The 13,997-nt window shown below is 40.9% G+C and overlaps 1 protein-coding gene across 2 annotated transcripts in view; it reads right to left on the bottom strand.

Moving 5' to 3' along the window:
* The window catches only part of LOC308528637 (cytochrome P450 2C19-like), a gene marked incomplete at its 5' end in the record, with an annotated part of 83,140 nt that continues 69,143 nt past the window's right edge, over window positions 1–13,997 (bottom strand). For both annotated transcript variants that reach the window (XM_081104356.1, XM_081104355.1), the window contains 4 exons: window positions 1–531; window positions 1,722–1,863; window positions 7,178–7,365; window positions 12,481–12,622. In XM_081104356.1, coding sequence (XP_080960482.1) covers window positions 350–531; window positions 1,722–1,863; window positions 7,178–7,365; window positions 12,481–12,622 — 654 coding nt within the window. In that variant the 3' untranslated portion in view covers window positions 1–349. The remainder of the gene's footprint in view (window positions 532–1,721; window positions 1,864–7,177; window positions 7,366–12,480; window positions 12,623–13,997) is intronic.

Genomic DNA, 13,997 nt, shown 5'->3' with positions numbered 1-13,997 from the left:
CAGCAAATGATGCTTTTTATTGAGAACACGCAGAGGAGAATGGCTCTGCCCTGGCGCACAGTAATCAGCTTGCTCTGTTCATATTGGCTACACAGTACCACTCAGCATCATATTAGCATACGTGTGGCCAATGCAAATGTTTCAGAGTATGGAGAAGAGCAGATCCATTGCCCAGTGAGACTCAGGAAATGCTCCTTTCATGGAGGCTGGATAATCCTGGATCTTGAGAGAAGGGGGTGATGAGGAGAGGAGAGGTCAGAGAAGGGACCCCCAGGACGGGGATGAAGAGGGAAAGAGATGAACGATGCCCCAGATGAGAGGGAGTTGCTGACAGAAGGTCTGTCCTTCCTCACACAGGAATGAAGCAGAGCTGGTAAGGAGGTGGCACAGAAGCAAAGCCATTCATAACTGGGGTGACATCAAGGTCCTTTACATCGACCACAGCTTTCAAGGTAAACTTCTGTAAGATGGTGGTCAGGAATAAAAACAGCTCCATGCGGGCCAGGCCTTCTCCTGCACACATCCGTTTTCCTGAAAAATAACACACACAGAGAGTAGATAATCCTTGAACACTGACTTTCTGGATGCCAGGAAGGGAATGTGCAGTGATTATTTGATTAATGGTTGGTTGGATGGTTGGATGGATGGATGGATGGCAGGCAGAATGGTTGGATAAGCAGATGGACAAAGGGTGGACATATATCCTGTCCACCCAACATCTTATCCAGTGGTCGGCAAACTGCGGCTCTTTGGCCCCTTGAGTGTGGCTCTTCCACAAAATACCACGTGCGGGCACGCATGTACAGTGCGATTGAAACTTCGTGGCCCATGCGCGGAAGTCGGTATTTTGTGGAAGAGCCACACTGAAGGGACCAAAGAGCCGCATGTGGCTCGCGAGCCGCAGTTTGCCAACCACTGTCTTATCCTAACAGGTATTCTTCTTTCAACAAATATTTATTGAGAATCAGCACTGTACCAAGTATTTCATTAAGTGTTCTCACTTTATAACTTCTCTTTCAGGTTGCTACCAGCCTTTTCCTAGAAACACACATACATTGGTTGTACTTTCTGTTTGTAGCCTGATGTTTCATGATCATTCTTCACATTCCCATAGCCTTTGTTCCTGCTCTACGTATACCTACTCTTCATCAATCTCCAACACACCCTGAAGTTTCCAGTTTTGTACCACACTGTTCTTTTGGGCTGGGATGCATGCACGTCTCTTGTATTTTCAGTACCAAGCTCAGATTTCATTTCTGAACTTGGAAGAACTGAGTCAACTCTCCAAAACCCCAGTGATCTGGCCTAATAACAAGGGTGGGCCATGAGGAGAGAAAGTGTGTGGGCCTGGGGAGAGGTGCTTCTGGCCATGGACAAAGAGCAATTCTACCATTCCCAGGGTGAGGGCTACGTAAGTTCCAACTGATTCCCAAAAAATATCCTGCCCCATGAAGCACCAACGAAAATAAATTTGTAGCCTAGTCGGTGTGCCTCGGTTGAGCATCATCCCATGCACCAAGAGGTCGCCGGTTTGATTCCTGGTCAGAGCACATGCCTGGGTTGCAGGTTCAACCCTCATTAGGGGGCGTGCAGGAGGCAGCCCACTGATATTTCTCTCTCATTGATGTTTCCATCTCTCCTTCCTTCCTCTCTCTCTTAAAAAAAAAATCAATTAAAAAAACATATTTTGAAAAAAAGAGAAGAAAATAAATTTGTATTACCTGCTGAAAAAGCCATGAAGTAGTCACTCTTCTTGAAGTTGCCTCCCTCATCCAGGAAGTGGCCAGGATCAAACTTCTCTGGGTTGGGGAATTCTTTGTCATCTCGCATCACAGAAGTCAGATTTGTTATAATGGTCGTGCCCTGGAAAAAACAGAAGGTAAAGTGAGTTATGAAGGAGTGGTGGAGCCCTAGCTGGTTTGACTCAGTTAATAGAGCTTTGGCCTGTGGACTGAAAGGTCCTGGGTTCGATTCAGTCAAGGGCACATGCCTGGGTTGCAGGCTTGATCCCCAGTGGGGGGCCTGCAGAAGGCAGCCAATCAATGATTTTCTCTCATCATTGATGTTTCTATCTCTCTCTCCCTTTCCCTTCCTATCTGAAATCAATAAAAATATGTTTATATATAAAAAAAAGACTAACTGTTGGCTGTTAAAATTTGAAAAAAAAAAAAAGAAGAAGTGGAGCTGGAAGAAAGATTGCAAGTCCTTTAGTCCAATTTTATGATCTCTAGATGAGGAATCCTAGGTCCTAAGAAGGGCAGTGGCATTGTGAGCCAGAGAGAACAAGTAATAAACAACGAGCAGTTTAAGACCAGTGACAAGATATTGCTAAAGTGAATTCCAATAGCATCTGAAGTGCTGAGTACATGGGTCCTAGGGTGGCAGGCCTTCTGAATCCATTCTGCTCATCACCGCGTTTGGACACTGCTGTATGTCCCCACCACCTACTTTATTTTATGACTTCAACCTTCACTCATCTCATAGGGGAATTATGGTTTAAAATGGAAGGTTTAAAAAACGGAAGTTGGAACTTGAAATGTCTGGAGTTATCTGTTCATATGGCTTATATAAACAGACATCTGATCTAATAAAAAATAATCTTTTCTGTGGTCATGACAATAAATACAACTGTTAGTCTTATCATTGCCATGTAGATTGTTAGTCTTGACTTAAAAACATAGAAGCAAAGAACAAACTGATGGTTGCCAGAGGGTAGAAGGGAAGGGATGGATAAATAAGGCAAAGAGCAATATAATAATCAATAGTAGTGTGATAGCTTTGCATGGTGACAGATGGTTACTCGATTTAGTGTGGTGAGCACATAAGATAAATAAATGTTGAATAGTCACAGGGATGTAAAGTACAGCATAAAAACATAGTTAATAGCCGAGACCGGTTTGGCTCGGTGGATGGAGCGTCGGCCTGCGGACTGAAGGGTCCCAGGTTCGATTCCGGTCAGGGGCATGTGCCTGGGTTGCGGGCGCATCCCCAGTGGGGAGTGTGCAGGAGACAGCTGATCGATGTTTCTCTCTCATCGATGTTTCTGACTCTCTATCTCTCTCCCTTTCTCTCTGTAAAAAATCAATAAAAACTATATTTAAAAAAATATAGTTAATAATATAATAACTATATATGGTGTCAGGTGGGTACTGAAATTATCGGGGGGGGGGGTGTACACCTACTTTGTTCTTTCTCAGGATCGCTGCAGCTATTCAGGGTCTTTTTTTTATTCCAGATGAATTTTTGGAGAGTTCGTTCTAGGTCTGTGAAATATGCTGTTGGTATTTCAACGGGAAGTGCGCTGAATTTATAGATTGCTTTGGGTAGTATGGACATTTTAATGATGTTGATTCTACCAATCCAACATGGTATGTTCTTCCGTCTGTTTATGTCTTCCTCTATCTCTTCTTTCAACGTCCTGTAGTTTTCTGAGTAGAGGTCTTTAACCTCTTTAGTTAAGTTTATTCCTAGGTAGCTTAATTTTTTTGGTGCAATGGTAAATGGGATTGTTTTTTTAGTCTCTCTTTCTGTAAGTTCACTATTTGTGTATAGAAATGCCATAGATTTCTTGGCGTTAATTTTGTATCCTGCTACATTGCTGAATTCATTTATTAAGTCTAATAGTTTTTTGATGGAGTCTTTAGGGTTTTTTATGTATAATATCATGTCGTCTGCAAATAAGGACAGTTTTACTTCTTCTTTTCCAATTTGGATGCCTTTTATTTCTTCTTCTTGTCTAATTGCAATGGCTAATACTTCCAGAACTATGTCGAACAGGAGTGGTGAGAGTGGGCATCCCTGTCTTGTTCCTGTACTTAGGGGAAATGGTGTTAGTTTTTGTCCATTCAGTATGATGTTGGCTGTGCGTTTGTCATATATGGCTTTTATTATGTTGAGGTATGATCCTTCTATTCCCACCTTGCTGAGAGTTTTTATCAAAAATGGGTGTTGGATTTTGTCAAATGCTTTTTCTGCATCTATTGATATGACTATGTGGTTTTTTTTCTTTCAATTTGTTTATGTGATGTATCACGTTTATTGATTTGTGGATATTGTACCATCCTTGCATCCCTGGGATAAATCCTACTTGGTCATGGTGTATGATCTTTCTGATGTACTGCTGGATCTGATTTGCTAAGATTTTGTTGAGGATTTTGGCATCTATGTTCATGAGGGATATTGGCCTGTAATTCTCTTTCATTGTGTTGTCTTTACCTGGTTTTGGTATTAGGGTGATGCTGGCTTCATAGAATGAGCTTGGAAGTGTTCTTCCTCTTGGAATTTTTTGTAGTAATCTGAGGAGGATAGGTTTTAGTTCTTCCTTGAATGTTTGGTAAAACTCCCCTGTGAAGCCGTCTGGTCCTGGGCTTTTGTTTGCTGGAAGCTTTTTGATGACTGCTTCAATTTCCTCCATAGTTATTGGCCTATTGAGATTTTTAGATTCTTTCTGATTGAGTTTTGGAATGTTGTATTTTTCTAGGAATTTGTCCATTTCCTCCAGGTTGTGTAGTTAGTTGGAGTACAGTTGTCCATAGTATTTTTTAACAATCATTTGTATTTCTATGGGGTCTGTTGTTATTTTGCCTCTATCATTTCTGATTTTGTTTATTTGGGTCCTCTCTCTTTGCTTCTTGGTGAGCCTGGCTAGAGGTTCATCAATCTTGTTTATCCTTTCAAAGAACCAGCTCTTGGTTGCATTGATTTTCTGTATTGTTTTTTTGGTCTCTATGCCATTTATTTCTGCTCTAATCTGTATTATCTCCTTCCTTCTGCTCACTCTGGGCTTTTCTTGTTACTTTCTTTCTAATTCTTTGAGATGTAGAGTTAGATGATTTACTACCATTTTTTCTTATTTGTTGAGATAGGCCTGTAGAGCTATAAACTGCCCTCTCAGGACTGCTTTCATTGTGTCCCATAGGTTTTGGATTGTTGTGTTTTCATTGTCATTAGTTTCCAGGATGTTTTTAATTTCTTCTTTGATCTCATTGGTAACCCAATCAATATTTAATAACATGCTATTCAGCTTCCAAGTGTTTGAGTATTTTGGGTTGTTTTTATTATAGTGTTTCTAATATTATGCCATTGTGGTCTGAGAAGATGCTTGGTATGATCTCAATCTTCTTGAATTTGGGGAGACTTTGTTTGTGACCCAATATGTGGTCTATTTTTGAAAATGTCTCATGAGCACTTGAGAACGATGTATATTTCGTTGCTTTGGGGTGAAATGTTCTGAAGATGTCAATTAAGTCCATCTGATCGAGTCATTTAGGATTGCTGTTTCTTTGCTGATTTTTTGTCTAGAGGATTTATCCAATGATGTCAGTGGTGTATTAAAGTCCCCTACTATGATTGTATTGTTGTCAATCTCTCCTTTGATACCTTCCACGGTTTTTTTTTTATGTATTTGGGTGCTCCTGCATTGGGTGCATATATGTTTATCAGGGTTATGTCTTCTTGTTGTATTGATCCCTTTAGTATTATGAAGTGGCCTTCCTTATCTCTTGTTATGGCCTTCACTTTGAGCTCTATTTTGTCAGATATTAATTATTGCTATCCAGCTTTCTTTTTAATTTCCATTTGCCTGAAAGATATTTTTCCATCCCTTCTCTCTCAGTCTGTGTGAGTCCCCTATTCTGAGGTGGGTCTCTTGTAGACAGCAAATATATGGGTCATGTTTTTTCATCCATCCAGCCACTCGATGTCTTTTGATTGGAGCATTTAGTCCATTTACATTTAAAGTTATTATTGAAAGGTACTTGTTTGTAGCCATTTCTATTTTTTGTGTGTGCCTGTTTTTTCTTAGCTTTTTATTTCTTCTTTTTACACCAGTCCCTTTAGTGGCAATATTCTTTAGATAGGACCAAAATAAAGCACAAGTCAACCTCACATCATTGAGAAGTGTTCTGTGACACGGACAAATAATAAGCCATGCATTTCAAAGACATGACTAAGTGGCCACAAGAAGAAGAGGGAAGACAATCAAAATAAACCTTCATTAGGGCACCTACTTTTTTGAAACCAGCATTACCTTCATAGCAGAAATATGACAAGAAAATTTTGAAGAAGAAAAATTGTAGACCAAAAATGTTTTATCAGTAAAAATACAGAAGTCCTAAACAAAATGTAGCAAATCAAATCCAGCTGTGTAGGCACACTGAGTGGGAAAGTGAAGCCAGTATGCAACCATACCAATAGATGCAGAAAATTGATATGAAAATATCAAATACACATTCAGGACAAAAAAATCATGAAAAATAAGAAGGTAAAATTCCCAATCTATAAAGAATATCTACCAAAACATTCTCACTAGTGAGATGTTAAACCTCCACTTTCCTGAAAATTAGAAATAAAGGATGAAACAAGGATATTTAACGCAGATAGCAGGGTGATGATGTATGTAGAAATTGCAGATTAACCTGGAGACAAATTACCAGCAATGATTTTAAATTTAGCAAGGTTGCTATATATAAGGTCATCAAAACAATAGAATCAATTATATTCCCATGCACTGAAAAAATGTATTAAGAAAATTAAAGGCCGGCTGCTGTGGCTCAGTGGTTGAGTGTTGACCTATGAACCAGGAGGTCACGGTTCAATTCCCGGTCAGGCCATGTGCCCTGGTTGCGGACTTGATCCCCAGTGTGGGATGTGCTGGAGGCAGCCAATCAATGGTTCTCTCTCACCATTGATGTTTCTATCTCTCCCTCTTCCTTCTTCTCTGAAATCAATAAAAGTATATTTTTTAAAAAAAAGGAAAATTAGAGAAAACCCCCTCCCAATTGGGAGTGTATACCATACCTATTAATTGAAAGATTAAATGTGTCATGATGTTAAGACTTTCCAAATTGATCTAATGACACCCTGGTAAAAGCCCCAGCAGATTGTTTTGGCACACTGACAAACTGATATTAACATTAGTTTGGAAATGTAAAGCAGCTAACATTAGCCAAACAATATTAAAGAAGTAGGACAAATTTGCAAGGCCGACACTGTCAGATGTCAGAACCTGCTATAGAGGTTGATAGTCGCAACTGGAAAGACTAGAGTCCCTCGAGCTGCCACCAGTGTGGTGTCTGCCCCTCTCTCATCTTGTGTCGACAGAAGATGAACACCAACCACACTGTGAAAATGGGACCTCCAAGACCACTGAGGTCAGTGTGGGTGAAACACATCTTACCTTGGGGATGAGGTAGTTCCTGAAGTTAACATCACAGGTCACCGCATGGGGCAGGTTGGTGGGGAGGAGGTTAAGGTATCTCTGGACCTCGTGCACCATGGCGTCCGTGTAGGGCATGTGACTCCTGTCTTGCATGCAGGGGCTCCGCTCTCTGCCAACGACGCGGTCAATCTCTTCCTGGACTTTAGCTGGTAAAACATAAGTAAGACAGATGGAAAACAGGAAAATGTATACCGTATTTACATACCGATTCAGGGATACATGCAGCACTAGGGTGTCTTGATGTCATTATAAACATCAGTTATATGCCCAGAAATACACCCAGACATAGAGAAATAATTGCCATGTAGATACATACAGCTCTCCTACTAGATAGATTTATGATGCATCAACCCATACCTGTATAAGTATACCTCATGATATAAACAGAAATGATGAAATGGTTGAGAAATTAAGTCCTTGTACAAAGAAAAATAGGACATCAAATATAATTTTATATCAAAATAATATGTGGGATGGAAAGTTAAATGATAATGTATGTTTTGTGTATTTGTATGTTTTGTGTATTTCTATCTCTTTCCCTCTCCCTTCTTCTCTGAAATCAATAAAAGTCTATTTTATTTTTATTTTTTATTTTTTTACTTTATTTTTTAGATTTTTGTTGAAACACAATTTCTTTCCCTGAAATCATGCTCATTTTTATTAAAGAACCAAATGAAGGCCAATTTATTTACTGTATTAGATCCAGTTTTAACTTGGCCTAATTATTTACATGAACACAACAAGAATAGCAATTGATCATATAGGTTCTGCTTTGCTGGAATCTGCTTTGCTGGAATCTCTAGATTGAGCTTTAATTAGCTCCTCAGAGTCAATAAAAGTCTATTTTAAATAAATAAATAATGACTTCTATTTCTTACTTGCCTATTTTTAGACAATATCTGATTTCCTGGTAAGGAAGGTGAGAATTTCTCCATCCCCACCTCATACAAAATACAGACAGACATGCACACAATTCCCTTTATTCTGTTTTCCCCAATATAGTTAGATCACATTTCAACATCATCCTGACTATATATCCTCTCTGGTAAGACGACTATGATTATGTTTCATTTTTGGTACTTTCTTGGACTTAATCATGATTCTTTCATTCAATTCATAATTTTCTCTATCTTCATTAAGAATTTCTCTCTCCCCCTTCCACTCCCCTCCCCCTCCTTCCCTCTCCCTCCCCTCCCTCTCCCCCTCCCTCTCCCTCTCCCTCTCCAAAAAGCTTTATTGTTTCATTTGGTCCAATGCATGAGGAGGGCTTCAGGGTGGTTAAAAGAATGGCTAGCAGTTTCGGGGAGAGGCTCAGGTAAAAGCCAGACACCAGGAAATGCATAGTGGGCCCCTCAAAGGCCTCTGGGCTCCAAAGGCTCCTTCCTAGTCGTGCTGGAGGGTGAGCCTTTCCAAGGATACTGGCCCAGCCCAGCCTGGGGGCGGGCAGCCTGCGGAGGGGAGCCAGGTGTCGCCCATCTTCTTGATGAGCTTCACCTCCTCCCTCCTCACCCAGGAAGTGGTTCTCCCGGAACTCACAGAGCTGAGGGGCTGTGGGTAGATCCAGGGCCTGCAGCTCCCACAGGGCCTGGCCAGGTTCCTCTCCAAGGCCCTGGCGGCTTCCATGGCGGCTTCCATGGCCCTGAGTTTCACCCACTCATCTTGGGGAGGCTCAGCGCGTCCTGGAGAGAACGCGGCCACCGCGCTGGTGTTGCAACTTTAAGAGCCGCTCAGCGCCCTCGCGCTTCTTGTCCGCCAACTCGGGGAAGAAATGGCCCGCGCCCTGGAGAGAGGTAGGTGGGAGCCTGCAGATGCAGGCCAGGCGGTTGACGGCAGCCTCCCCCTTGGTGGAATAATTCTGACGGTTTGGGAGCTCATGGTTGTTTGGTAAGGAGTTAAGGTAGGAAAACACCCGGTGTGTTGGCTGGTCCCGCAGGTGGCTCTGAAGGTGGTGACTGGATAAGAAGCTGGAAGGTGGTTGGAGGCTGGAAGGAGGGGCGTCCCGGGGTCTGTTCTGTCCAAACACTGTTGAAGCAAGAGTCAGGCCCGGGACCGCCAAGGGCACTGTCGATTTAGAATTATGTCTAAATACTGAGGTAGATGCTTCTAACTCCTAATAACAATTTCCCCGTTATTAGGAATCCTCAGATAATCAATCATTTCTCTTTTTTGCTTGGTGTCTCCCCTCACACCTGCTTTATCCACCTAATCATATTGAAGTGGATATTTCCTAGGCCTGGCATCTAGCAAGCTCCCTGACAGTTTCCTTCTCCTTTGAGCCCTCCTGATTTCTTGAGCCCATGGCTTCCTCTGACGTGGAAACAGACATTTGGGTGAAAAAACGACAAGGGGGTTGGGGTGTAAAGGTTTTGTCAAACGTACAGGTCTGAGAATATACTCTTCAATGTACAGTTTGATAGTTACTCTTGAGAATTCTGATGGTGTCTGAATCCCAGTCCTTACACACGAAATGATGCAGCTCTTTGAATGTTTTTGTGATTTTCTTTTTAATCCTCATGTTCTGAAATTCATGACCCTGTGTCTTGGGTTGGATGCTTTTCTTTCATTCACTCTGATACACGTGTCAGGGAATTTTCTATCTGCACGGCAACTATGGAGGTCTTTCCTCCAGACCTGTTCACTCTCTGGAGTTTTTAAAAATCTGGCTGCTGAATTTCAGGAAGTAGGATGGAGAAAGACACTAAGAGTCTCTGAATTCTAGAAATAGATAATTACCTAACGTTTCTTGAAAGCCCTACACCTCACTCTTTCCCTGTCATTTCTCTAGAAAGTAAACCTCCCTCATTGTATTGGGGAAAAGCAGTTACCTGATAAAAGGAGTTGTCCAAGGGACTTGGGCAGACCTGACCGGTTTGGCTCAGTGGATAGAGCATCGGCCTGCGGACTGAAAGGTCCCAGGTTCGATTCCGGTCAAGGGCATGTACCTTGGTTACGGGCACATCCCCAGTGGGGAGTGTGCAGGAGGCAGCTGATCGATGTTTCTCTCTGTTGATGTTTCTATCTCTCCCTCTCCCTTCCTCTCTGTAAAAAGTCAATAAATTTTTTTTTTTTTAAATAAAAAAGGGACTTGGGCAGGGAGAGCTACCTTTCCAGCCTGTTTCTGCTTCTATCTTCTTTGACACTGGTACTTCTAAATACCAAAACTTATACACCCAGCCAGCGTGGCTCAGTGGTTGAACATCGACCTATGAACCAGGAGGTCACGGTTTGATTCCCAGTCATGGCATATGCCTGGGTTCCGGGCTCAACCCCCAGTGTGGGGCGTGCAGGAGGCAGTCAATCAATGCTTCTCTCTCATCACTGATGTTTCTATCTCTCTCTCCCTCTCCCTTCCTCTCTGAAATCAATTTAAAAAAATAAATAAATAATAAATAAATAAATACCAAAACTTATAGGGATGTAGGGAAACAAATTTTTTAAACTTGATTTTTATTGTTGACACTATTGCAGATGTGCCCAATCTCCGCGCCCTCTCCCCCCCCCCCCCCATCCTCCCCTTACCTTTGCCTGCCTCCACCCAGCTCTAGCCCTTCACTTCCCTCTGGACACTGTTGTCTGTGTCCATGGGGTATGCGCATATGTTCTTTGGCTAATCCCTTCACCTTTTTCACCCAGACTAACCCAACCCCTCCCCTCTGTCAGCTGTCGGTCTGTTCCATGTATCCATGCCTCTGTTTCTATTTTGTTCGTCAGTTTATTTTGTTCATTAGATTCCACATATACTAGTAAGTGAGATCATTTGGTATTTGTCTTTCACTGACTGGCTTATTGCACGAAAGGACCTAAATAGACCCTTCTCCAAAGAGGACATACAGATGACCAACAGACATGAAATAAGGCTCAACATCACTAATCATCAGAGAGATGCAAATTAAAACCAGGTGTCAGCTCACACCTGTCAGAATGGCTATCATCAACAAATTAACAAACAACAAGTGTTGGCAAGGATGTGGAGAAAAGGGAACCCTCGTGCGCTGCTAGTGGGAATGCAGACTGGTGCAGCCACTGTGGAAAACAGTATGGAGGTTCCTCAAAAACTTAGCAATGAAACTACCTTTTGACCTAGCGTCCCCACTTCTGGGAATATATCCTAAGCATCACAAAGATTCCTCCTCATGGAACTTCCTCTTCTGACAGTTGAGGTTACAATTTCATCCTCTCTACAGAGTTCATTATCTCCCCTCTGTATGCTCTCTGCATTTCAGATATTTGTTGAGGATTTGTTGGCTGTTTCCTGACCTCCTCTTATCCAGCTTTAGAAGACTAATTCTCATTTGCAATAGGTTGTAACCATTTTAGTGGGATTTTAACACAGGAAAAAAATAATGTGTGTTTCTAAACTGCTATGCATAACCGTAACTCTATAAAGGTATATTTCTCTCCTAGCCAGTTTGGCTCAGTGGATAGAGCATTGTCCTGCGGACTGAAGGGTCCCAGGTTTAATTTCTGTCTTGAAGGGCAGGAACCTTGGTTGCAGGCTCCTCCCTGACCCGCGCCCTGGGCAGGGCTAGTGCAGGAGGCAACCAATTGATGTATTTCTCCCACATCGATATTTCTCTCTGTCTTTTCCTCTCGCTTCCACTCTCTCTAAAAATCAATGGAAAAATATCCTCGGGTGAGGATTTTTTTTAAAAAGGTATATTTCTAATATAAAGTGCTTGGAAAAGATCTTGTTTTGGCAACCAACTCCTTTCTGGAAACAGACTTCTGAAATAACAAAATTCCTTTATGCAATATCTTAAGCCTGAAGAGGACCACATTGCTTGTGAATCTCAAATTTTAGGACACTTTCTAGAATGGAAATGATCTCAGGCAGCCTCACTAAGTAAGTCTCTAGGATTTTCACTTATGCTTCAGTAAGAAGAGTTTCCGCTAGGACCTTGCATTTTCAGAATGAGGCGAGATCTCTGAGGCATATACCCACTGTTTAAAGTGAGTAGCCTTTTCATAATAAAACCACTGTGCAGTCCCAGGCCACTCCATGCTGGTGTGTGCCTGCCAGGAAATCCAGACTGCACTGTATTGCTTTGGCTACTGCCCACAGCGTCTTCACTCCTCTCAGACATCAGCCTATATTTTAGAAAGATGTCCCATTATTATCCCTTCTTCAAACTTGGCAAAACAAAGCAGGTCAGAGGTATTTTAATAATGACATTTCTCTAAGAGAAACAAGATGGAATGTCCTTGCTGTGTCTTTCCAACGTCTTTTCTGAAATTCACCCCTCCCACCATGCTGGGCGTACCTGAGACCTCTGGGTGCTTGAGCAGGAGCAGGAGAGCATATCTCAGTGTGGTACTTGTCGTCTCTGTCCCAGCTCCAAAGAAATCAGACACGGTGATTGTCAAGTTGTCAATAGTAAACTCCCCGTGCGGATTGTGCTTTTCCTAGGAATAGTTTGATGAAATTATTTGACAAATTCATTTTCCAGAATTCCAGTTAATCCAAAATAATTCATTTGTTTTAAAGTTAAGCCAACATACAAACTGCAAGGTGCAATTTTTGAAAACAAAACAAAACAGCTCAACAACAAAGATAAGCAAAGGACTTGAATGACATTTATCTGGAGATTAGAAATAGGTAACAGCACATGAAAATATATTCAGTATCACTGGTCATCAAGGAAATGCAAATCAAAGCCACAGGATACTTCATATTCATTAGAACAGCTTTAATAATTATAAAAATTAGAAAATAAGTATTGGCAACTGTCAAAAAATAGGAACCCTCATTCACTGCTGGTGGGAATGTAAATGCTGCAGACACCATGGAAAAGCTTGGCTGTTCCTCAAATCTTAGACATAACATTGCCATAGGTCCCATCAATTCCTCTCCTAGGAATGCACCCAACAAAAATGAAAACAGGTCCATGAAGAAACTTGTATACAAATGTTATAGCATCATTACTCATAAGAGCCAAAGGCAGACACAACACAAATGTCCATCAATAGATAATGAATAAATAGTTTTCTGAGTACAGGTCCTTTGCCTCCTTGGTTAAGTTTATTCCGAAGTATCTTAATTTCTTTGTTGCAATGGTAAATGGGATTATTTGTTTAGTTTCTCTTTCTGAGAATTCATTCTTGGTCTATAAAAAAGCCATTGATTTTTGGGTGTTGATTTTGTATCCTGCCACATTGCCAAATTCATTTATTTTATTTATTTTTCAGGAAGAGCAATTTTAACTTTCTATTAAATATTCTTCCATTTTATCCCATATTTTACTGAGTTATAAGAAATAACATTAGCATTAGAAAAACTAAGAAGAAAGATAAATGTGGATAATCACTAAACATATGAAAAGAAAAATTATAACAGGGTTGAACTTTATAAACTTAAATTAATATGAGATAATTTTTAAACTGTGCATATCAAAGCAAATTTTACTATTAAAATTATTTAACACTGGTTTTTCAAGAAGGAAACTAAAAATATTTTTATTTAAAAAAAATAGGCCTGTGTTCAGCTACAAAATTTCCCCCCAAGTTCTGATATTTCTTTTATTTAAATTTGGGAAGAAAATGCCATTATGATGGCACAAAATGCATACGTTTTAATTGTTTTAATCCCAGCACAGAATTTTAACAACTATTAATGGAAAACAGATTAAGGTCATTAAGTGCACAGCACTGATTTCTGGCCAGCTTCTGGTATTTTGTTTCTCCATTAGTTCTCCCAAGGAAAACTTAAGTTGAATCTTCAGCAGAATAATCCTCAAATATACTTCATAAGCAAAATGAGTGGGTATACTTCATAACCAAA

Source organism: Myotis nattereri (genome assembly GCF_964212035.1).
Source record: "Myotis nattereri genome assembly, chromosome: 13".
Lineage (NCBI taxonomy): Eukaryota > Metazoa > Chordata > Mammalia > Chiroptera > Vespertilionidae > Myotis > Myotis nattereri.
This window is presented reverse-complemented; position numbering and strand designations above follow the sequence as displayed.